At 36.8% G+C, this 23,346-nt stretch overlaps 1 protein-coding gene across 4 annotated transcripts in view; it reads right to left on the bottom strand.

Moving 5' to 3' along the window:
- RAD18 (RAD18 E3 ubiquitin protein ligase) overlaps positions 1-23,346 on the bottom strand; it is a 154,726-nt gene that overhangs the window by 95,202 nt on the left and 36,178 nt on the right. For all 4 annotated transcript variants that reach the window (XR_006784934.1, XM_045832532.1, XM_045832530.1 and 1 more), the window contains exons 7-9: positions 23,083-23,267; positions 11,025-11,101; positions 9,685-9,745 (exon numbers count right to left, since the gene is read on the bottom strand). Coding sequence is in view for 3 of the 4 variants with exons in the window: in XM_045832532.1 (XP_045688488.1) it covers positions 9,685-9,745; positions 11,025-11,101; positions 23,083-23,267 (323 nt within the window). In the remaining variant the exon portion in view is untranslated. The remainder of the gene's footprint in view (positions 1-9,684; positions 9,746-11,024; positions 11,102-23,082; positions 23,268-23,346) is intronic.

The following is a 23,346-nucleotide window of genomic DNA, read 5'->3' as shown; positions in this document are numbered from 1 at the left end:
AGTCTCAGGCACTTTCCTCTCAATCACGTGTGGATTGAGGTACTCTTTTCTTTGGTTAGCTATCCCACAAATTCTAGAAACCCTGGCCTTCCACAACTTTCATTTCTGTTTTACCTTACTCAGTGACACCACCAGATCATTCTGGGGTGCCCCCATCCAGTGCCTGAAAACGGCCCACAGGCAGTAAGCTATGGGCCTGGAGAGCTCACCACTTGGTTTTCTCTCTGTCAGGAATCACTGTCCTGTGCTTTTTCCCATTATCTAAAAAACCACAGTTTCATACATTTTATCTGGTTTTCTAGTTTATTAATGAAGGAACATACATACATTCTCTGTTATGCCATCTGGGCTAGGAGTAGAAATTTCCTCTTATTTTGATTATTTTTGTTCTGAGAAATAGTTATTTCCTATCAAAATAAGGTTATGTTAATCACATAATGAATTTGTTTTTAAATGAGGAAATAAATAATTTTGAAATTTCTTGGTCTTAATATTCCTTTGACCCATGAGTTATTTGGAAGTATGTTGCTCAGTTTCCAAATACCTGGCAGTTTTGTTATTGATTTCTAATTTAATTCTATTGTGGTCATGTTACAGTAGGCAGTTAGTTATCAGATATTCACAAAAAGGAAAAGAGCAAACCAGGCATCTGATTAAGCCAGATTAACTAGAAAAGGACAGTTTCACTGTCATTCCAGGAAGACACCCCAGGGAATAACGGGCACCATTCCTTCAGATTAATGAGGGGAGAAAGAAAATGGTGATGGGAAGTTCCTTTCACTGAGTGCATGCTCAGGAGAAGCCAAAATTACGTCTATAAGGGGTTAGGGGACCAGCCTGGGAAAATCTGGGGGAAGATCAGATGGATATGTTAAGGGCATGAAATCCTGGAAGAGCCAGGAAAGGGACTGGATGGGGGAAGACACACCACAGCCCTGGGAAAAGCCAGGAAAGAGATTAGAGATGGAATAGTTTGAAAGAAAGCCTGCCCTTTTCTGAACCCAAGGAAACATACAAAAGCTAGACAAAGAATCCAGCACAAGCCCTCCTTGGAGCTGCCCATGCCCTTCTCCGGGGCTTGTGCCTTTTGTCTTCTTTTGTCCTAAACTCTAAGGGTCCCCACAAGACTTGCAACCAGGGGAGCAGTGAGCAGTAGCAGAGAACTCTTCTTTTACTTCTATCCACAAGCTACTACCATATAGCCTGCCTGCTCTCTACCTTTCTGAAGGCATACAATCTAGTTTCACTCTACTAAATCATGCCAATATGGCTTAAAATCCTCTGACATGTGCAACCCTGAAGTTATTTTCCTGCAACAGCACAGAAGAATCCTATTTCCAAACTATGCCAGGCAGACCCTCCCTGCTCCTGGTTCTTCTCTGGTAACAGCCAGAGAACATACTTTGTATACTGAGTGAATACACAGAATGAACCTTCTGCAGATTCCTAGGGCTCTCTCTCTGTGCTAGTCTCTCCTCTCCTGCACTGTCCTGCCAACTCCAGTGCCTTCAGTTTCCCTGGTATCTTAGATCTGTATCCTTAATTCAGAGTCTACCAAGCTCTGCCTGGGATCCCCCTGCCTGCACCACAACCTAGAAACTCTATTACAGGGCTCATCTCATTTTTTCCCTATCTTGTAGATATTCCTGTCCTTTGTTACCTAATATCCAGTGTACCAAAAACCACTGTTTCATACATTTTGTCCATTTATGTTGGATGTCTCTGGGGGAGAGTATATCAGGTCCCTGTTACTCTACTTGACCAGAAGTCTAAGTCCTATACATTTTAATTTGTAATATGGTATATAGCAGCAGATATAACCCATATAAACAAAAGCTCTTTTGTGTCCTTGACAATTTTTAATACTGTAAAGAGGCTTGAAAAACTGAGAACTGTTGCTGTAGACGTTGGAACTCGCCAGGGCTTAGGACTAGGCTCTGTCCCTATAGCAGTCTTCTTCCCAGTACTCTTCTCCTTAACTACTACCTGTGCTCTTAGCCTTAACTACTACCTGTAAGCACATGATGTCTGTTTGGTTAGGCAGCTCATTCAGTCATATTTAATTCTCTTTCCTGCTTAACTATCTACCAGAAACCAAAACTTAAAACATAAATTTTGATTCCCTTTCCTCATCCATAATCCTCCCTTGGTCTCCATTTCTGTAAATAATGACAGCATTGTTTCCCCAGCTGATTCAATCAAGAGTGTAGGAGTCATTCATAATTCCTTTTTTAGTCATCCCCGTATTAAATCCATCAGTGAGTACCACTGGTTCTACTTCAAAGGTAACCTTGAACTGTCCCTCTTACTTCTACATTGCTGCCACTCCAGACTAGGTTGTAGCTCTGTCACAATTCATGATAGCAGCCTCACCTCAGGTCTCTTCTCGTGTATCATTCCTCCTCCTTACAGAGGCCTTCCCTGACCACCAAACCTGAACAATAGCTCCATCACTCTAGCCTTGTATTTCTTTATAGTACGGATCACTCACTAGCTGACTAATATACAACTTACTCATTTGTTTATTGTCTGACTAGTCATGTTAGAAGGCAAACCCCATAGAGGCAGAGACTTGGTCTATTTAATATTATATTCCCAACTCCTAGAATACTGTCTAGGATGCAGTAACTGATAATCAATAAATACTGTTTGAGTGATGAGCCCCCAGACTGGTTTTCTGACTATTGTTTGCTGCCTTCTAATTTATTCTCTATTCAACAAATACCATGATCTTTTAAAATGTGACACCATATTACTTATCATTTTAAACCTTCCAGTGGCTTTTCATGGCACCGATAATGAAATCTGAAATAAAATCTTACAAGGTCATGTACGACCTGGCCCTCCCACCCCTCACCCCATTTGCTTGCCCCCAGCACTCACTGCTCCACTCTGGCCACATTTGCCTCCTTTGCTTCTGCTTCAGGGGCTCCGCCCTCTGTATTCTCTCTGTCCAGAACACTCTTCCGTCAGCTCTGTGAAGGGCTGCCTCTTTATTTTTACTTCGTTCTCCTCATGACTCATTTCAAATGTCCACTCCTCAAGAAAAGCCTGTTCCTGACTACCTTGCCTAATGCCCCCATAATTTCTCTCAAACTACCCTGTTTTATTTCTTTATAGCATTTGCCACCTAAAATTGTTATAATCATCTGACTTAAGATGTTATATTTCTGCTACTAGAATGAAAGCTCCATGAGAAAAGGGACCTATACATCTTTTTCACTGCTGTATCCACAATACATAGCAGCTGGCACACAGCAGATGTTCAATAAATATTTGTTGAATTAATGACCAAAAAAAGTACAAGGGAATAAATTAACTATGTTAAAATGCCTTGTGTTCTTAGCAAGATTAGGCTGATAATCCCAGGAATATTTTCAGGAGACAACCAGAATGCTCACTGGTGCTGTGTCTGTGTTCTGGAGGAGTACAAAACTGTATTTCATCACAGCAAAAAGCATAGAGATCTCAAAAATACGTCTCCCGTGGCAGGCAAGTGGAATAACTTTCCATCAGGCTAAGATTCTGCCCCTTGCTGGGGCAATTCACAGCTTTCATTAAAAAGACTGATCAAAAGTTCTGGTATCTGAACTGCACAAGTAACTCAAACTCATTTGATTCAACCTCTGTTTCAAATACTCTTTCTATAAAGTTCAAATTGACTGATTTCATTGTTTCTTTCTATTACTGAAAGAGGAGTTCATGGATTCTAAGTCCATCCAAAAGACTGCTTAAAAAAAAGATATATCATCACAAAACTACCGAAGTATCCCATTCATAAAATTAAGCCTTTTTAAAGCACTATCACTTGAAACTAAAACTTACCCTCCAAAAGAGATTTCCAACATACAAGTGATTCATTCAGACTCAAAGCATCTTTTGTAGAGTGCGAAGGGTTTAGACTTTGGCACCTGGTACACCTGGGTTTAATTTCCAGCTCTGCTTTTCACCTACAACATGAGCAATCTGTCTAACGTTTCTGGGTCTCAGTTTCTCACTCTATGAAATAGGATAAAACTAGTTTCGTAGGGTTGCTGGGAGGATTACTAAAATAGCATCTGTGGAACCCTTGGCACAGAATATATATTCAACAATGTGATTTTCTGCCTTCCTGTCTTTTCTTTTAAAAAGCAACCCACCATGAATGAATAGAAGAAAAGTCTGTACAAGTCAGAAGATGGGAGGTGGCTGAAGCATGGCCAATACCTTAAGCTTGGAGAATAGACTTAAGCTTGTATGCTTCTTCTCAAAAGTAAACAGAATAGTGAGATGCAGAAAAACTTTTGTTTTCTCTTAGCCTATTTTTTAGAGGCTTGGTAGACTCTGATCAACATGATGATTCTCCCCTCTTCATTTATTCATTCACTTGTTTATAAAGCAGTGAGCAAGGAAGAAACATTTCCTCCATTGTAGAACTTCCAGTTTTATAAGGGAAGGATATATTGTTAAGTACTGTCACAGGTTGAGTGGTGTTTCACCGAACTTCATATGTTGAAGTACTAACCCCACAGACCTCAGAATGTGACCTCACCTGAGGACAGGGTTTTATAGAGGTAATCAGGCTAAGATGAGATTGTTAGGGTGGCCCTAATTCAATATGAGGGGTGTTTTTATAAAAGGGGCACATGGACACGCACAGAGGAAAGGCATTGTGAAGGGACGAAAGAGAAAGGCAATGAGTGAGGCCTGAAACAGGTCCTTCCCTCACTGCCCTCGGAAGGAACCCAGCCTGCACCCTGCCGACAGCTGGATTTTGGACTTCTAGCCCCCAAGAACTGTGAGACAATAAGTGTCTGTTGTGTTAAGCCTCCCATTCTGTGGTACTTTGTTATGGAAGCCCTAGCAAACTAAAATACACAATTAGAAATTCATTAGAAATAATTACAAATTAATTGTATACATAATAACAATTATGGGCATCCTATAAAAAATGTAAACTCTCTTATATTCTCCCTTGTTTCCTTTTTTCTCTTTTTCATTTACCACTCTCTAAAATACTAGCCGAAGATAAGCTCCAAAAGGATGAGCTTTATGGCTGTCTTGTTCATTCCTACATCCCTAGCACCCGGAGAGTGTCTTGCATATATTAGTACTTACTCAAAACACTTGTACTGAATAAACAAATGGAATAGTGATATGAAAAAAATACCAGATGATGTAGTAAGTACATACAAAAGGGAAACGTCACCTTGTCTGGGAGATCACGGAGGATTTCCCACGGAAATTGCAATGAAGCTGAGTAAGTGCTGGGAAAGCAGATGAGTCCACAAAAACCATCAAGAGAAGAAGACAATTCCCCGACAAAGAGAGAAGAGGGTAATAAAAGCCCTGCAGCAGCAAAGAATTTGATAAAAGAAGTAAAAGATTACTGAGTGGTCGGATCACAAGGAGGAAGAGGAAGAGACAAGGCTAGAGGGAGGCAAGTCTGGGAAATGACAGGTTTCATGTACTTAAAAGCCTCTGAAAGCTTTTCATCATGGCAGGAGGGCAGCAAGGCAGAAAGAGTATGATCAGAAGACTCACCCATTTTAAAAGACAACCTGGCTTTTGAGTGTTAATGAATTTGAGAGGGTCAAGAGTAGATTGGGGATGACTAGTTAGGAAGCAACTATGACTAGCATAGTGGTGGAGATAAGAGTAAGAAATACATGAAATCAGGAGATAGAAGACAGAGACTAACAGAACATAATAAACTGAACATGTGTGGGTCAGGAAAGGGAAAAATGTTATATAAGAAGGATAGAGACCTAGAATGGCAAGATAGTTAATGATGACAATGCCAGAAGATATAAGTCAATGAAAAAATACCTTCAAAATTTGGAAGGAAAAATCTTTCCAAACTAAAATTGCAAAGCCAGTCATATAATCAATCAATAGTAAAGGTAATATTCCCAGTTATGTATGGCCTTAAAAAATGTCATTCCATAAATCTTTTTCTCAGGGAATTTCCTAAAATTGTATTCCACCAAAACAAGGAAAGAGAAGAGGCAGAGCTGTTTGCTGAAATAAAATGAAGCACACAGCAGGAAGGAGAGTGCCATGCCCAGAAGGTTGGTGAGAGGGAATTCCAGGACAGTAGCAAAGGGCAGCCACAGCAGATGGAACAGGACAGCACCAGAGGCTGGGGGCTACCTCAGGCAGGATGCTCCTGAGACAGTAATGAGTTGATCAACATTGATGTGTTTAAATGTATTAGAAGGTAATACACATTTTTGGTGGAAAGTTTAGAGGTAAATTAATACTAGGTAAATAGAAAACTAAGCAAGTGAAAGACAATTATTATTAAAAAATAGAATGTTTTCCTAAAAGGAATTATAACTGTAGGGGAGGAAAAAGGAATTTTCCCTCCAACCTTCTTAGTTCTTTGCTGGTAACCCTATAACAAAAGACAAATTAACAAAAGAAAAACCAATAGAAAATTATTAACATGCATATCCTACATATACGTGGAAGATACCTAAATTAAAAAGACATGTCTTGGAACACTGGCTTAAACAGCACTTTCAGGCAGTTCCTCCAATTCCCCCCCCCCCCCACACACACACACAAAAGGTGTTTTGGGGAGGTAACTGGAAAAAACACAGTCAACAGGAATAAGGTCTGTTATGTAAATTTAAGGCAGTGCCTTCTCCATTGATACAAAGACTAACATATCTAGGGACAGAAAGCAGATGATGAACAGGTAGATACCTTTGTAAATTTATGTCTGGCTTTTAGGCAAACAAGGGGAAAGCAGAGAGCACTTTTTTTTTTTAAATATCTGCTTCTCAGTTGCCTTCAGCTGAAAGTACCCTAATTAATTCTTATGCTGAAGTAGTGTATTTTGGGGGTGGCATACTCTTCTTCCCTTCATAACCATATTATATATGTTGTCTGGCTCAAACTGTAAAGAATCTAACTAAATATTAGACTTATAAAAAATTACGACAATAGTCAGAGGGTGAGAAGAAGGAAAAGGCAGGAGTCAGATGTACAAAAGACCAAATCTTCGTGCTTCATGTTGGGACATCAACCACCCATTAAACATGAAGAACTGAAACACTTCCAGAAATAGCAGAAAGAACAATCTTTTCATAAAAATAAGTATAACTACCAAGACAAAAGCCAAAGTCCTGACAACTGTTTTCTCCAGGGGAGTGCGAGTGAAGACAGGCTGATGGTGGAGGAAGCAAGAGTTTTGTTTTTTTCATAATAAGCCTTGCAGATATAAGTGATTAAAAAAAAAACTACTGCATATAAAATATTAATAAAAATGTTTAAAAAAAGAGAAATCAATATTTGGAACCTGACACTAAATCACAACGCATGACCAAACTAACACTAAGCACTTACACTTTAGAAGTGCCTGATAGTTGTTTGTTGGTTGGTTTCTTTAGTATATACTGAGGTTTACAATAGGGCAAAATCAATTATTTTAACAAGACCTATTTATGCAATAACATTAAACTTTTTTAAGATACTTAAATGGTGGGGAGTAGATATTTGTATACTGTCCTGCCTGTATCTACTTCTTCTTTAGTGTGACATATATATTAGATACCATTTTTTAGTGATTTAAATGACTTTTTCTCCACGTAAATTGTTTCTCCTATTGTTACAAGCCTCAGTTCTGCCAATTTGGTGATCTACTGATAGTCTCTTTCCTGTCTCAAGAAAAATCGCTTTGATTTCCCAAAAGTTTATTTAAAAAAAAAAATCACACCACACTTATCTTTCCAGCAACAGAGCTGTGGCCCCTGTTGCCCAGCCTGCAGGCTGCAGACAGTCTAGCACAGGACTGGCCCCCACCCCCAACAAGTAGAGCCTGTGTACTAACCACATCTTCCTTCCTCCCCAAACAGATCACTGCCTTATCCGGCCCTTCAAAGCTTAAGAACTGAAATCTCAGATATTTCACGCAGAAACTTTTTTACTGACGTGTCTCCTAGAGCAAGGGACATAAAGGAAAGAATAAACAAATGGGACCTCATCAAAATAAAAAGCTTTTTCACAGCTAAAGAAAACAGTATCAAAATAAAAAGAGAACCAACTGTATGGGAAAACATATTTGCCAATGATACCTCAGACAAGGGTTTAATCTCCAAAATATATAAAGAACTTACACGACTCCACTCTAAGAAGACAAGCAACCCAATTAAAAAAATGGGCAAAGGACTTGAACAGGCACTTCTCCAAGGAGGACATACAGAAGATCCAAAGACACATGAAACGATGTTCAGTATCACTAGCTATCAGAGAGATGCAAATTAAAACCACAATGAGATACCACTTCACACCAGTCAGAATGGCCATCATAAACAAAGCAACAAACAACAAATGTTGGAGAGGTTGTGGAGAAAAGGGGGTCCCTAGTGCACTGTGGGTGGGACTGCAGACTGGTACAACCACTATGGAAAGCAGTATGGAAACTTCCTCAGAAAACTAAAAATGGATCTGCCTTTTGACCCAGCAATTCCATTGCTGGGACTATATCCTAAGAACACTAAAGCACCAATACAAAAGAACCTTTGCACCCCGATGTTCATAGCAGCACAATTTACAATAGCTAGGTGCTGGAAGCAACCTAGATGCCCATCAGTAAATGAATGGATCAAAAAACTATAGTACATTTACACAATGGAATTCTATGCAGCAGAAAGAAAGAAGGAGCTCCTGCCCTTTGCAACAGCTTGGATGGAGCTGGAAAGCATTATGCTAAGCGAAATAAGCCAGGCAGTGAAAGACAAATACCATATAATCTCACCTTTAACAGGAACCTAAACAACAAAACAAAGAAACAAGCAAAATATAACCAAAGTCACTGAAATAGAGGACAGACTGACAGTGACCAGAGGGGAGAGAAGAGGGAATTTCAGGGGAGAATGGGTAGGGTTTACAGGAACAAATTTAAAGGACACATGTACAAAAACTAGGGGGAGGGTAGTAATGGGAGGGAAGTGGGGAGGGTTGGGTGGGTGGGCTGGAATGGGAGTAAAAGGGAGAAAACTGTACTTGAACAAAGATTAAAATAAAAAATAAAAAAGAGAAAAAAAGAATTCATCAAAGCTTAAGAACTGAAAAAAGAAAACAAATTTTTCTTAGCACAACTAAAACACATCATGTGTAGTATACTCACCCAACAAATATTTATTAACTACTGTTTACCAAGTACTTAAATGTAAATTTAAACTAAAAACAAACCAAACAGAGAATAACAGCTACCTACCTAACTGACAAAACAGTAATGTGCTAGCCCTGGGAAAGATATGTACAAAAACCATTTAAGAAAAAGAAAGTGATAAAATTAGGAAGCTGTTAATACTTAATAAAATGAAAACTCTTTTTGGCACAAATTTGCAAGCTTTAAGTGCTGAAATTCTTTACAGAAATAATGTCATTGAGTGACTTGAAGACTGGCTGGAAAGTCATAAATGTTTCCATTTTAATTCCATTTTCTTCTCACAGAGATGCTTTGAGAGCAACTAATTAATATTTGCAAAGTGCTTAGTGATAAGCTCAAAGTAGAATGAATGTTAGTCACAAATCAAAATGCAAGCACACTGACTAAAAAAAAAAGTCACTGCCTTAGTAAACACAACTAAAATTCAGTCTTAATAAGTTTGTATCAAACATTTTAAAAAATAAACTTAAGATAAAAACTGCAACTCAAATTCTTTGCAAATAAAAAGAAATCACACAACTTACGATATTTACTGTGAATTTCATCTATTTCCTTTTCTGTTTGATCCTTCGTAAAAACCATTATCTAAAACAATACAAAAATTATTCATTAAAAATTCATTATATGACAAAAATAGAAATCAGTACTATAAACTTTAAAATCTCAAATGTGGATGTTTAAAATACAGTGGAATAATCTCCCATCTTTGTTTTATATAGACCTAGGAAAAATAACTCCTGTGTACTTCCCTTCAATATTATAATTAGTATATAATTTGCCTAATACTTATTTCTCATCAGTAGAAAATACAATGTGGATTCCATTAGAACATATGAAGTACTAACACAACAATTAAGTTTCGTATTTTCAATCTTTAATTTTTCACATTCATTAATACAATAGGTGACACTTTAAAGTACAAGACTGGAGACACTGAGTAGATCACTAATAAACTAAATCTTGCTCCCCTTCTATCTTTTCTAACTTAACTCCCCCAAATCTATAAGAAATGTAATATAGGGGAAATATAAGACATACATTAAATTTCTAGTTCCACTTTCTAAAATCTTAGACTTAAGAGATCAGAAGTCTACTTACATTATTCATCATCAGACACTTACAGTCTCCACCTTACAGTTTGCACACAGGTAGTAAAAAAGTCAATGAAAATCTCTTTTTTTCCACTATCTGATTATAAACTCACTTCCCTAAGGTCGTTGTTTTCCTTACAAACACATTATTGATGATCTAGAAAAAAAAAAAGAGCCCAAAACACTTCCTCCAGTGTCATAGGACACAATGACTATTTTCTTCTTTGGCATCCTTCCCCAAGTTTTGGGCCATCAAGCTAGAAGAAGGCAACAGCGAAAAATTTTAGGTCTCTGATCCCTTCAATAAGCTCAATAGATAATCCTCATACACTCCTACAATTACTTAACTTCTCAATCAGTATAATCACAGAACGCTGGAGTGCCAGAGCTAAGGTGATCTTAGAGATCATAGAGTTCAACTCCTGAGTTTTATAGATGACAAGCACTGCATAAGTTAAACAGCTTATCAAATGCAACCAGCAGAGAAAAGGACCAATACAAACGCTACCTGATATATATGGGCATATGCTTTTTCTAAGGGCTATAACTCACTAATAAACTCTTCTTTAGATTGCATGTTGTGCTAGAAGACTGATAAATATAATAGAATTTTGTGCTAAAAAATTAGCTGCAAGTAAATCATAATATACTAAATGGAAATGTGTTCTAGTACATTTCCCATTGAACAAATGTAATATATACTGGCTTGTTTTAGTTTTAGTATTCAACTTTACTTTATTTCTACCCAGATACTGAAATAGACTATAACATACATTTTCATTGAGTTTACTAGCTTCAAGACGCATCCTAGTCTTCTCCATATTTTCAATTTCTTGAACTATTTCAGCAGCTGTTAAAATAAAGACATAGAGCCAATGTTAATGACATGGTTTTGCTCACTGTGCGACGGTCACGTGAGTTATCAACAATGAAGCTGGACGATAGGAACACGTAAACTCCCTGTCCCATTTTTATTATTTTTCTGTAAGGCTATTTCTACAGTTATTCCAAAATAAAAGTTTCAAAAAATAACAGAGTTAAAACACTGAACTCTTATATATGCAAACAGTTTAGAATATGACCAAAAATTACAATAAGGTCACTATGCTCTTTCCTTTGAGTATACAGGTATAAATAGCAGTCTCAATGGAATTGAAAAATTAATTTATTAATGTGAATTCAATTCTTAAGGGATATGCACTCAAACTCCAATACACTAAATATGTACAACAGGCTACTTTTCAAGGAGACACAAATGTCTACAAATACCAGGGGGAAATGGCCTTGCCTCCGGAACTTTTATTAGCATGTGTAGTTACCAATCACAGACATCAGAGATCTGGAATATACTCTGTCACATACATAAATGCCTTGGAATGCAAACAGCACTGAATTTGCAAGCATTATCTTTCTGCCTTCAAAGTCAACATATTAAAACTAAAAAAACATAGTATAGAATAAAAATCTACAATCCCCTCCACACATTTGTACACAAAAAGACACTATGTCTGGACTTTGCTTAAAAATAACCCGTGGGCAGGAGGAAAGTAGATGACAGATGACACACAGGGGGCATGCGTGAGGCAACACTGCTTAAGCTGGATAGCAAGTATATGAGGGGAATCACAGTCTTCACTCCATTTTTATATAAACCTGATATAATCCCATTTTAAAGATTTTTATAAAAACCATAGTCAATAAAGGGATCATTTAAGAATGCAATTACTTCAATTTAAAGTTTGTTTTAAATAAAAGGTACACTGGGAGGCTTCCAGCAAAGATGGAGGCAGAGGTGCTTTCTCGCACAACCAAAAGTAGGATAACAACCACTTTGACCATTTTGACCAAAATGAGATGTCTGTCTTTATCTCTCATAACACTTGCCTTGAAGTCTATTTTGTCTGCTATTAATGTTTAATGATACCACATCAGCTTTCTTTCGGTTAGTGTTTGAGTGGTACATCTTTTCACATCCTTTCATTTTCAACCTTCCTGGCTATTTATATTAAAGTGTTTTCTTCTAACAGTATATAACTCCCTCTTCTTTTTAATCCAGTCTTTACATTTAAAATAATTACAGTTACCATGTTACTTTGTTTTCTTTTTGTCCATTTTTTCTTTTTTAAAATTATTATTCCACCTTGGCTGGTATGGCTCAATGGATTAAGTGCCAGCCTACAAACCAAAGGGTCTCCAGTCCAATTCCCGGTCAGAGTACATGCCTGGGTTGCAGGCCAGGTCCCTAGTAGGGGACACGTGAGAGGCAACCATACACTGATGTTTCTCTTCCTTTCTTTCTTCCTCCCTTCCCCTCTCTCAAATAAATGAAGGAATGAATGAATAAATAAAAATAAATAATGGGGTATATCATGAGGACAAGGAACTAGCATGAAGAAGCACCCACTGGCCAAATCTGGAAAAACATAAAACCAAAATAATTAAGGGTGACAATAAGTTATAAGTATGTGAATCTACATTGATCATAAATAGAGAAAAAGAAAAGAGGGTTCTTGTTTTCAAAATCATGGCAAGTAGCAATTGGTAAATGTGGAAGGAGTGCTGATGTTAGAAAAATCGTATTTTACAACTATCAGAGAAAAGATAAGTTCAGGTAAAATTACCAAAGAATGAAAGAAGGGTGAAATGTTAATGATGTATAGAATATATGGTATTAAAATGTCTCTCTGTTGATTTCTTATTGTTAGCAAGGGGAAAACTATACAGTGGAGAAACTGACAAGATGATCAAAACTGCCATCACAAATGAGGGGCACTAAGATGTCAAATACCTCTGGATATGACTGGTATTTTGAAAAGGACAAAAGATTACTTATATAGTATTCATATAGTACTGAAACAAATGAAAAACAGGAAGGAGAAGCCAGCAGTTCATCAACATTCAGGAATGTAAAACCTGAATGTTATAAGAAAATATTAGACAAAGTCAAATTGAGAAATATTCTATTCGGAAAAAAAACCCCACAAAAACAAAGACTGTATTCTTTTAAAAAACCAGTGTTGTTAAATGACAAAAAAAGGTTGAGGAATTGTTCAGATGGAAAGAGATGGAAAAGATATTACAACTACCTGGCTGGCATAGCTCAGTGGATTGAGCGCGGGCTGCGAACCAAAGCATCACAGGTTCAATTCCCAGTCAGGGCACATGCCTAGGTTGCAGGCCACGGCCCCCAGCAACCGCACATTGATGTTTCTCTCTCTCTCTTTCTCCCTCCCTTCCCTCTCTAAAAATAAAATAAATAAAATCTTAAAAAAAAAAAGATATTACAACTAAATACAGTGGTGATCTGAAACTGGATCATGTGTTGGAGGGGAAGAAAATCTATACAGGCCATTTCTGAGTCCACTGCCGAAACCAGAATAGAGATGATAAAGTACTATAACAAAGTCGAATTCACTAAAATTGATAACTATACTGTGCAATAAAAGAGAATATCCTTTATCTTAGGAAATACACAATGGAGTAATTCGGGATAGAGAGTCAAGATTATATAACTTACTCAGATTTTTTTAAAAAATTATGAATGCATAAAGATGTACACACATGAACACAGTCATACCCAGAAAGAGAAACAGTAATAAATAAGGCAAATGAGGCAAATAATGGTGAGTCTGGGTAAATATGTATATGTTCCTTACAACAGTGTTTCAGCTTTCCCACAAGTGCAAAACTATATCCAAACAAAGATTTTTTTAATGAATGCAAACTTAAGACTTTTTCAGACAAATAAAGGCTGAGAATTTGTCTCAACAGCTCATTTGCACTACAAGAAATATTAAATAATGGCTTGGTGGTGATAAACTACTTTGGCTTTACCTTGACTGGAAAGCACTTTATCTGCCCTCCCATTCTAAATGAAAGCTTTGACAGATAGTGTAACCTTGGATGTAGGTCCTTGCCTTTCATGACTTTGAATACTTCTTTCCAGCCTCTTCTTACCTGCAAGGTTTCTTTTGAGAAATCAGCTGATAGTCTTATGGAAACTCCTTTGTACACAACTGTCTCCTTTTCTCTTGCTGCTTTTAAGATTCTCTCATCTTTAATCTTGGGTAATTTAATTATGATGTGTCTTGGTGGGTTTCTCCTTGGATCCAACTTCTTTGGGACTTTTTGAGCTCCCTGGACTTGCATGTCTAGTTCCTTGGTCAGACTGGGGAAGTTTTCCTTCATTATTTTTTCAAGGAAGTTTTCAGTTTCTTGCTCTTTGTCGTCTCCTCCTGGCATCCCTATCTAATGTTGGCACATTTGGAGATGTTCCAGAGGTTCCTCAGCCTATCCTCATTTTTCGAATTCTTCTTTCTTCTTTTTGTTCTGACTGAATGTTTATCTCTTCTTTATTTTCCAAATTGTTGATCTGAATCCCAGCTTCCTTCCCTCTCTATTGGTTTCCTGTGGCTTATTCTTTATTTTGCTTAGTGTGACCTTCATTTCTTTTATTTATTTATTTATTTATTTATTGCCATATCCAAGGAGAATGGGGAAATGCTGTAGGTATTAATAAGCATAATTGGTAGGAACAAAATAAACAGGCAGAAGTTAAAAATAGCACAGGAAATGGAGAAGCCAAAGAACTTACACTCATAAACCATGGACATGAATTAAGGGGGGAACCTCTGGAGGAAAGGTGGTTACTAAACAGAGGAGGGGAAAAGGGGAAAAAACTGGGACAACTGTAATAGCATAATTAATAAAATACACTTAAAAATAAAATAATTGTTGATAAGATTAAAAAAAGAAATATTAAATAAACTTTTTCAGGCCAAAAGACAATGACATCAGATGAAAAATTGGATCTTAGAAATGAAATGAAAAACACTAGAAATAGCAAATATGTGGGCACATATAAACTTCTGCGTTTTTTATTTAAAAGAAAACTGACAGTTTAAAGCAAAAACAATGGTAACAACGTATTATGAGGGTTATAGCACATACAGAAAAACATCTATGACAACCATAAAACAAAGGACAAAGTTAGAAGGTCCTTGCATTACACCTGTAGTGTATAATCTGAAGGTAGACTATGACAAGATGCAAATGTTAAATCCCAAAATAATCACCAAAACAAGTTAACCAGAGGCATAGGTAAAAAGACAATAGTGGAAATAAAATGAAAAACTAAAAAACACTCAATCCAAAAGCAAGAAAAGAAAGAAAAAAAATAAAGAATGGATAGGACAAATAGAAAATAAAGAACAAGATGGTAGACTTACACCCAAAGAGATTAAACAAAATGAAAAGTTAAATGAAATTTAAAAAGCAAATCCAAACCATATACTTACAAAAAAATCAAACAATAAAAATACCCAAAGTTTAAATAGAATAACATAATAGGCTTTTAAAAAGAGAGTGAACTAAGATAAAACATAGCAGCTATACTCAAAGCAGATAAAGATTTTCAGACAAGGAATATAACCAGGGATGAAGACAAATATTTCATAACAATAAACAGGCTAACTCATCAAGAAGACACAACAATACTAGATGCACATACTCCTAAAAGGAAAAATGGAAACATTTATGAATATACCCAGAGATTTCAATAATCCTCTCAGTAATTGTTAGGACAGTACACATATATCAGTAAGGATGTAGAAGACCTGAATATACTATCAAGCAACTTTACATAACTAACATTTATAGATCACTGAACAAAAAAAGCAAAATTTCCAAGTGTTTATGCAACATTCACCAAGGAAGACCAAATACGGAGTTATAAAACAAGTCTCAATAAAACTAAGAGGTCTGACATCATACAGAATTGGTAAAGTGTAATCAAATTAAAAATGAATAATAAAAAAAGATATCTGTGAAATATCCAAATATTAGAAATTTAGGTCCTGGCTGGTGTGGCTCACTGGACTCAGCACCAGCCTAAAAACCAAAGTGTTGCCAGTTCCATTCCCAGTCCAGGCACATGCCTGGTTTGTGGGCCAGGGCCCCAGTAGGGGGTGTATGAGAGGCAACCACACATTGATGTTTCTCTCTTTCTTCCTCTCTCTAAAAATAAATAAATAAAATCTTTTAAAAAAAAGAAAAAGAAATCGAAAACACTTCTAAATAACCCATGGATCAAAGGAGAAATCACAGCAAAAATTAGAAAACATTTTAAACAAATAAAAAAAAATTATAAACATTTGTGGATGCAGGTAAAACAATGCTTAGAGAAAAATTTGTAGATTTAAATATTTACATTAAAAAGCAATCTGATATTAACTATCTAAGCTTTTGCCATAATAAACTAAAAATAAAAGACCAAATTAAACCTAAAAGAAAATAGGTAAGAAAAAATAATAAAGATAAAAGTGGAATTCAATGAAATACAAACAGACATAAAATGAGGGGAAAAAATTCAATGAAACTGAAAGCTAGTTCTTTGGAAAGATCAACAAAATTGATAACCTGTAGGCAAGCCAATCAAGAAAGAAAAGAGAACACACATGTCTAATATCAGAAATGAACCACAGGACCTCACCAAACCTCCCACAGGACTAATGAAGCAATATTGTTTTTTAAAAAGGTGGTATATTATTTATTCATCAACTTAGATAAAATAGATACATTACTTGCTAAAGATAAATGGTGGGCTTAATATTAAAAAGTCAATGTAATACAAATCAAAAGCACAATGACACACCCCTTCACACCCACGGGGATGGCTGTGATAGAAAAGACAGAACACCAAGTGGTGGCAATGATGTGGAGAAACTGGAACTTCACACACTACTGGTGGGATGTGAAATGTTGTAGCCACTTTAGAAAACAGTCTAACAGTTCCTCCAAATGTTCAAAGAGTGTTACTAGTTGAGCCAGCAATTCACTCTTAGGTACACACCTAAGAGATGAGAACATGTCTACATAAAAACAAGTACATGAATGTTCTCAGCAACATTATTCATAACAGCCAAAAGGTGGAAAAATCCCAGATGTTAATCAATTGATGAATGGGCAAAAACTGTGACTTCCATACATACAATGAACTAATACTTGGCAATAAAAACAAATGAGATATTGACCATAGATAAACCTTGAAAATAGGCTAAGTGAAAGAACTCAGTCACCAAAGGCCACATATTGTATGATTTCATTTAAACGAAATAATCTTCCGGTTTCCAGCTCTGCTTGTAAAGAACTTGAAAGTTCCACTTGGCCCTAAAACAAAAGTAAAAGACTAAACAGAGCAAATGGACCTCGCACGGAAGACAAAATGGTGTAGCCATTTAAAAACAGCATGGCAATTTCTTATATTTCTAATCAGACACTGACCACATGACCCAGCAATTCTATTCCTGGGTGTTCATCCAAGAGAAATAAAAAGATATGGCTATACAAAAATCTGTAAGCCCACATCCACAGCATCTTTACCCATAACAGCCAAAAACTGGAGACAGTCCAGTTAATACGTAGCACAGCCACACAATAAAAATGACTAAACTATTAATAAATGCAACAACAGAGACAAAACTTTAAAGCACCATGCTAAGTAAAAGAAGCCAGATACAGAAAACTATATACTGCACAATTTGTATAATTCCTTTTTTCTGGCATTTTGGAAAAGGCAAAACTTCAGGGACATAGAAGAGATTGGTATTTCCCAGGGACTAGAGTAAGGGGAAGAAAATTTATCATAAAGAGGCAGAGCAACTTTTGGGGGTGAATAGAATGTTCTATATTTTGACTTATGTGACAGCTGTACACTTCACAAGGATTATTTATGTAAGTAAATTATACCTCAATTTTTTAAAATACACATAAAAAAGTGAATATAACAAGTCACTGGATACAAAAATATATGAAATCAGTTGTATTCTTATATACCAGCAACAAGTAAATACATATTGACATTTTAAAATAGGATACAATTTAAATTGCATCAAAAACATCAAATACGGAAAGGGGGAAGGGTTTTCAGGAACAAGTATAAAGGACACATGGACAAAATCAAAGGGGGGCAGAATCGAGGGTGGGAGGTCGGGATGGCTGGGGTGGAGGGGAGTGGTGGGGGGAAAATGGAGACAACTGTACTTGAACAAAAATAAAAAATGTGAAAAAAACAATCAAATACCTATGAATAAGTCTTTTAAAAGATAAAACTTCATACTGAAGATTATAACACATTTCTGACAGAAATGGAAGACAAATAAATAAAGGGATAAACTAAATTCACAAGTTGGAAGATTCAAATACTGTGTAGATATCAACTTCCCCAAACTGATCCATAGAGTCAATGTAATGCCAACCCAAACAGGTTTTTGTTTCTTGATGGAAATTTACAACCTTATTCTAAAATTCATATGGAAATGCAAAGGGTCTAGAAAAACTAAAGCAATTTCAATTAACAACAAAGCTGGAAGAAATACAGTACCAACAAGCGAGATTTATTATAAATTACTTATAAAGTAATTAAGACAGCACATTGCTGGTAAGTGACTGAGGAAACGATGCCCAGACCCACGGATATATAATTAGCTGATTCTCAGCCAAGTCATACTGACAATTCAGTGGGGAAAGGATAGTTTTTTAATAAATGGTGCTGTATCAATTGGCTATCTACATAAAAAAGGACAGAAGAATCTTGCTTCCTACCTCATAACATATGGTAAAGTCAAACCCAGATAAGCCATAGATCGAAATGTAAAAAGAGTAATGATAAAGCTTTTGGAAGCTTAGATCTGCATGACCTCGTGGAGGGAAGGACATGAAAAAGGAAAACTGCACCTGACAGGGTCACGTTAAAATTAAGAACTTCTTCTCAAATGAAGCCCTTGGGGATGAAAAGGTGAAATGGAAGAAGGAACTAAACACAAAAATCCAGCAAGATTTCTATCCAGAAAATTTCATGTACTCCCACAATAAATAAGAAAAAATTAGATCTACAACATAGAAAATGTGGGCATAAAACCTAAATGGGCATTTCATCCAAGAGGATATCCAGATGGCCAATAGCACATAGAAATGTGGTAAACATTACAGTCATTAGGAAAATTCAAATTAAAACCATAATGAAGTACTACCATGGATCCACTAGAATAGCCAAAAGAGAAAACTGACTATACTAAAGTTGTTAAGGATGTGGAAAAACTAGAACTTTCACACCTTCCTCATAAGAATGTACATTGGTACTAAGTTTTTGGCTGTATCCACACATGCTGAAGATCTGCAAAAACATAACTATTCCAATCCTGGGTGTATATATTCAAAAAAATGTGTGCCTGTGTACACAGACACATGTAAAAGATTATTCACTGCAGCATAATTTTTATGAGCCAAAGAGTGGAAAAATCCAAATGTCCATCAACCAGTGAAAGGGTACTGAGATATATATTCGAATACTCTAGAGCAACAAAAAAATCTTTTGAAATCACAAATGTACACAAAAACATGAATCTTATAAACATAGCACGGTACAAATAAAGATACACTCAGTATATATAAGCTATTTATTATTCCACTTATAATAATCAAATATAGGCCAAAACAGGCAGAATGAATGTACAGTGTTAGAGGTCAAGACAGTGGTCGTCCGTGGGAATGAAGGCGGCAGTGCCCGGGAGTGGGCAGGCGCTTCTGGGATCCTGGTGGTGGTGTGGGCAGTGGTTAGAGAGATGTGCCCTTGGTGAAACTTAGTGATTAATTCACCAAACAATATACTTACACCTTGTGTACTTTTGTGTTTACATGCTGTACTCTGATTTTTTAAAATATTGGCAATTCTATGTATGCTCATAACTGAAGAAACTCCAAAATATGTGTGTGGTTAAACGAAAAGGAGAAATCACTGAAGAGTGTATGCAGTCCCACACCGCTAAACAACAGGGATACTCCGTGAGTGATGTGTCCTTAGGCGACTGTCATGCAAACACCACAGAGAGTGCACTTACACAAACCAACGGGATGCAGCCTACCGCACACCTCGGCTACATGGCACAGCCTACTGCTCCGAAGGCCACAAGCCTGCATAACACGTTACTGGGTAACTGTGACGTAACAGTAAGTATCTGTGCAATGCATCACGCTACGAGGCTATGACCACGACGACACACCACTAAGAGATAGGAATTGTTCACCTCCATTACAATCTCAAGGGACTGCCGTCCTATCTGTGATCCATCGTTAACTGAAATGTTATGTGGTGTATGACTATACAACACAAACAACTTTATAAAGCCACAGTGACTGAGGACATGTTTATGTGTACTAACGATAATGGTAACATTTACTGAATACTAACTACTTGCTAAGGTACTGTGCTAGGCAGTTTATATGAGTTTTATTTTCATGCATTTCTCTCAAAAACACCATGAAGTAGGTAGTGTGATAATCTTTATTCTATTGATGAGAAAACTGAGATAAATAATTTTTTTTGCTTTAAATTGTATTGTAAACATTTTAGTTATAGTACATTTGTAATTTTAAGTGCTACATAACATTCTAACCATTTATGAATATTCACTTAACACTATTATTCCAAGTATTTCACTATTTTGATACTATAGTAATGAGCATCTTTGTGCACATAATTTTTTTAAGTATATTTTGTTGATTATGCTATTACAGTTGTCCCATTTGTTTTTTTCCCTTTTATCCCCCTCGGCCTGGTATGCCCATTCCTTCCAGCATTCCCTCCTCTCCCCACCTAGTTCATGTACATGGGTCCTACATATAAATTCTTTGGCTTCTTCATTTCCTATACTATTCTTAACCACACCCTGTCTATTTTGTACCTACCATTTATGCTCCTTATTCCCTGTGCCTTTTCCCTCATTCTCTCCCTTTCCCTATCCCCACTGATAACCCTCCACGTGATTTCCATTTCTGTGATTCTGTTCCTGTTCTAGTTGTTTGCTAATTTGTTTTTTTATGATAAGTTGTTGATAGTTGTAAGTTTGTTGTCATTTTACTGTTCATAGTTTTGATCTTCTTTTTCTTAGACAAGTCCCTTTAACATCTCATAGAATGGCTTGGTGATGATGAACTCCTTTAGTTTTGCCTTACCTGAGAAGCACTTTATCTGCCCTTCCATTCTAAATGAAAGCTTTGCTGGATAGAGTAATCTTGGATGTAGGCCCTTGCCTTTCATGACTTGGAGTACTTCTTTCCAGCCCCTTCTTGCCTGTAAGGTTTCTTTTGAGAAATCAGCTGATAGTGTTGGGTACTCCTTTATAGGTAACTGTCTCCTTTTCTCTTGCTGCTTTTAAGATTCTCTTTCCCTTTAATCTTGGATAATTTAATGATGATGTATCTTGGTGTGTGCTTCCTTGGGTCCAACTTCTTTGGGACTCTGAGCTTCCTGGACTTCCTGGAAGTCTATTTCCTTTGCCATATTGGGGAAGTTCTCTTTCACTATGTTTTCAAATTAGTTTTCAATTTCTTGCTCTTCCTCTTCTCCTTCTGGCACCCCTGATTCAGATGTTGGAATATTTAAAGTTGTCCTGGAGGTTCCTAAGCCTCTCCTCATTTTTTTTTGAATTCTTGTTTCTTCATTCTGGTTGAATGTTTATTTCTTCCTTCTGCTCCAAATCGTTGATTTGAGCCCATTTCCTTCCCTTCACTGTTGGTTCCCTGTATATTTTTCTTCATTTCACTTTGCACAGCTTTCACTTCTTCCTCTATTTTGTGACCATATTCAATCATTTCTGTGAGCATGCAGATTGCCATTGTTTTGAACTCTGGATCTGATAGGTGGGCTACCTCATCATCACTTAGTTCTTTTACTGGAGTTTTGATCTGTTCTTCCATTTGGGCCATATTTCTTTGTCTTGTTGCACCTGTTGCATTGCAAGGGGCAGAGCCACAGGGATTCACCAAGGTGGAGCAACTCTCTTTACTGTGCTGTGGTGGAGTCTGGATGAATTTTTAACTCCTTGGTTGTCAAACTTCCATACAGTTTGATTTTCTGGCAGTTCTGGTTGTTTTTTGTTTTTAAATTGGTTAATTTCCTTCTTTTGGTTGTGCAAGGAGGCAAAACATATCTACCTATGCCTCCATTTGACTGGAATACTGTTTTTATTTTTTTTTAATTGTTGTTTAATTACAGTTGTCCCACTCTTTTCCCCACTGCTCTCCTCTGCCCCAACTCCCCACTCCCCCACTCCCACAGTCAATTCCCACCCTGTTGTCCATGCCCACGGGTCCTTTATACGTGTTCCCTGACTTGCCCTTTCCCCTTCTTCCCCTCATTATACCTCTTCCTCCTCCCCACTCCCCACTCCCCTCTGGTCACTGTCAGTTTGTTCTTTATTCCCACGTTGATGGTTCTTATTTTATGTGTTTATTTGTTTTCTTCATTAGGTTCCACTTATAGGTGAGATCATATAGTATTTGTCTTTCACTATTGGCTTATTTCACTTAGCATAATACTCTCCAGTTCCATCTATGCTGTCACAAAGGGAAAGAGCTCCTTCTTTTTTTCTGCTGCTTAGTATTCCATTGTGTAAATATACCACAGTTTTTCGATACATTCATTTAAAGAATTTAAGGAACTTGCCCATAGTCACCCAGTCACAATGCTGCAAAGCTGGCACCATAATCCAGACTTTCTAAATCAACTCTTTATCCCACACTATCTCTGGAAAGACACATAGAAATCAGCAGCACTTACTGCTTCTGAGAAGGCAATGGGGACTGAGACTGGCTGAGAGAAAGGCTGGTGTATCACAGTATATAATCTAATACCTTCTGAAGAAATATATTTGCATGTCTTATCTATTTTCAAAAGTATATCTATTCAAAATCTGTTTCTATGATTTATAATCCCAGAGCTATACAAAACTGCTATAAGCAGGATGAGCATTACTCACTGTTTTATTGCTTTACCTGATTTAGGATGCAAAGCATCACACTGAGCATTGTACATGTGTACAAACTCCTGATGCCTTTTAATGAGCTGTTGTTTATTTCCTTGAATAGATAATCCATGTTCTTTTAGCTTTTTCTTTAAATCGCGATCTGATAGCAAGTTATATACAGTTTTGGGCAGCGGCTTCCTTTTCTCAACAGAACTGAAAAGGGGAGAAAAAGAGATAACTGAGGGTTATTGTGAATTATCAAATGCTTTTCATTTAAAATAGTAATTTACCT

The sequence above is a fragment of the Phyllostomus hastatus genome, unplaced genomic scaffold (genome assembly GCF_019186645.2).
Source record: "Phyllostomus hastatus isolate PE091 unplaced genomic scaffold, TTU_PhHast_1.1 phas_contig_16, whole genome shotgun sequence".
Classification (NCBI taxonomy): domain Eukaryota; kingdom Metazoa; phylum Chordata; class Mammalia; order Chiroptera; family Phyllostomidae; genus Phyllostomus; species Phyllostomus hastatus.
Note: the sequence above shows the minus strand (reverse complement) of the source record. Positions and strands in the feature narration are given on the sequence as shown.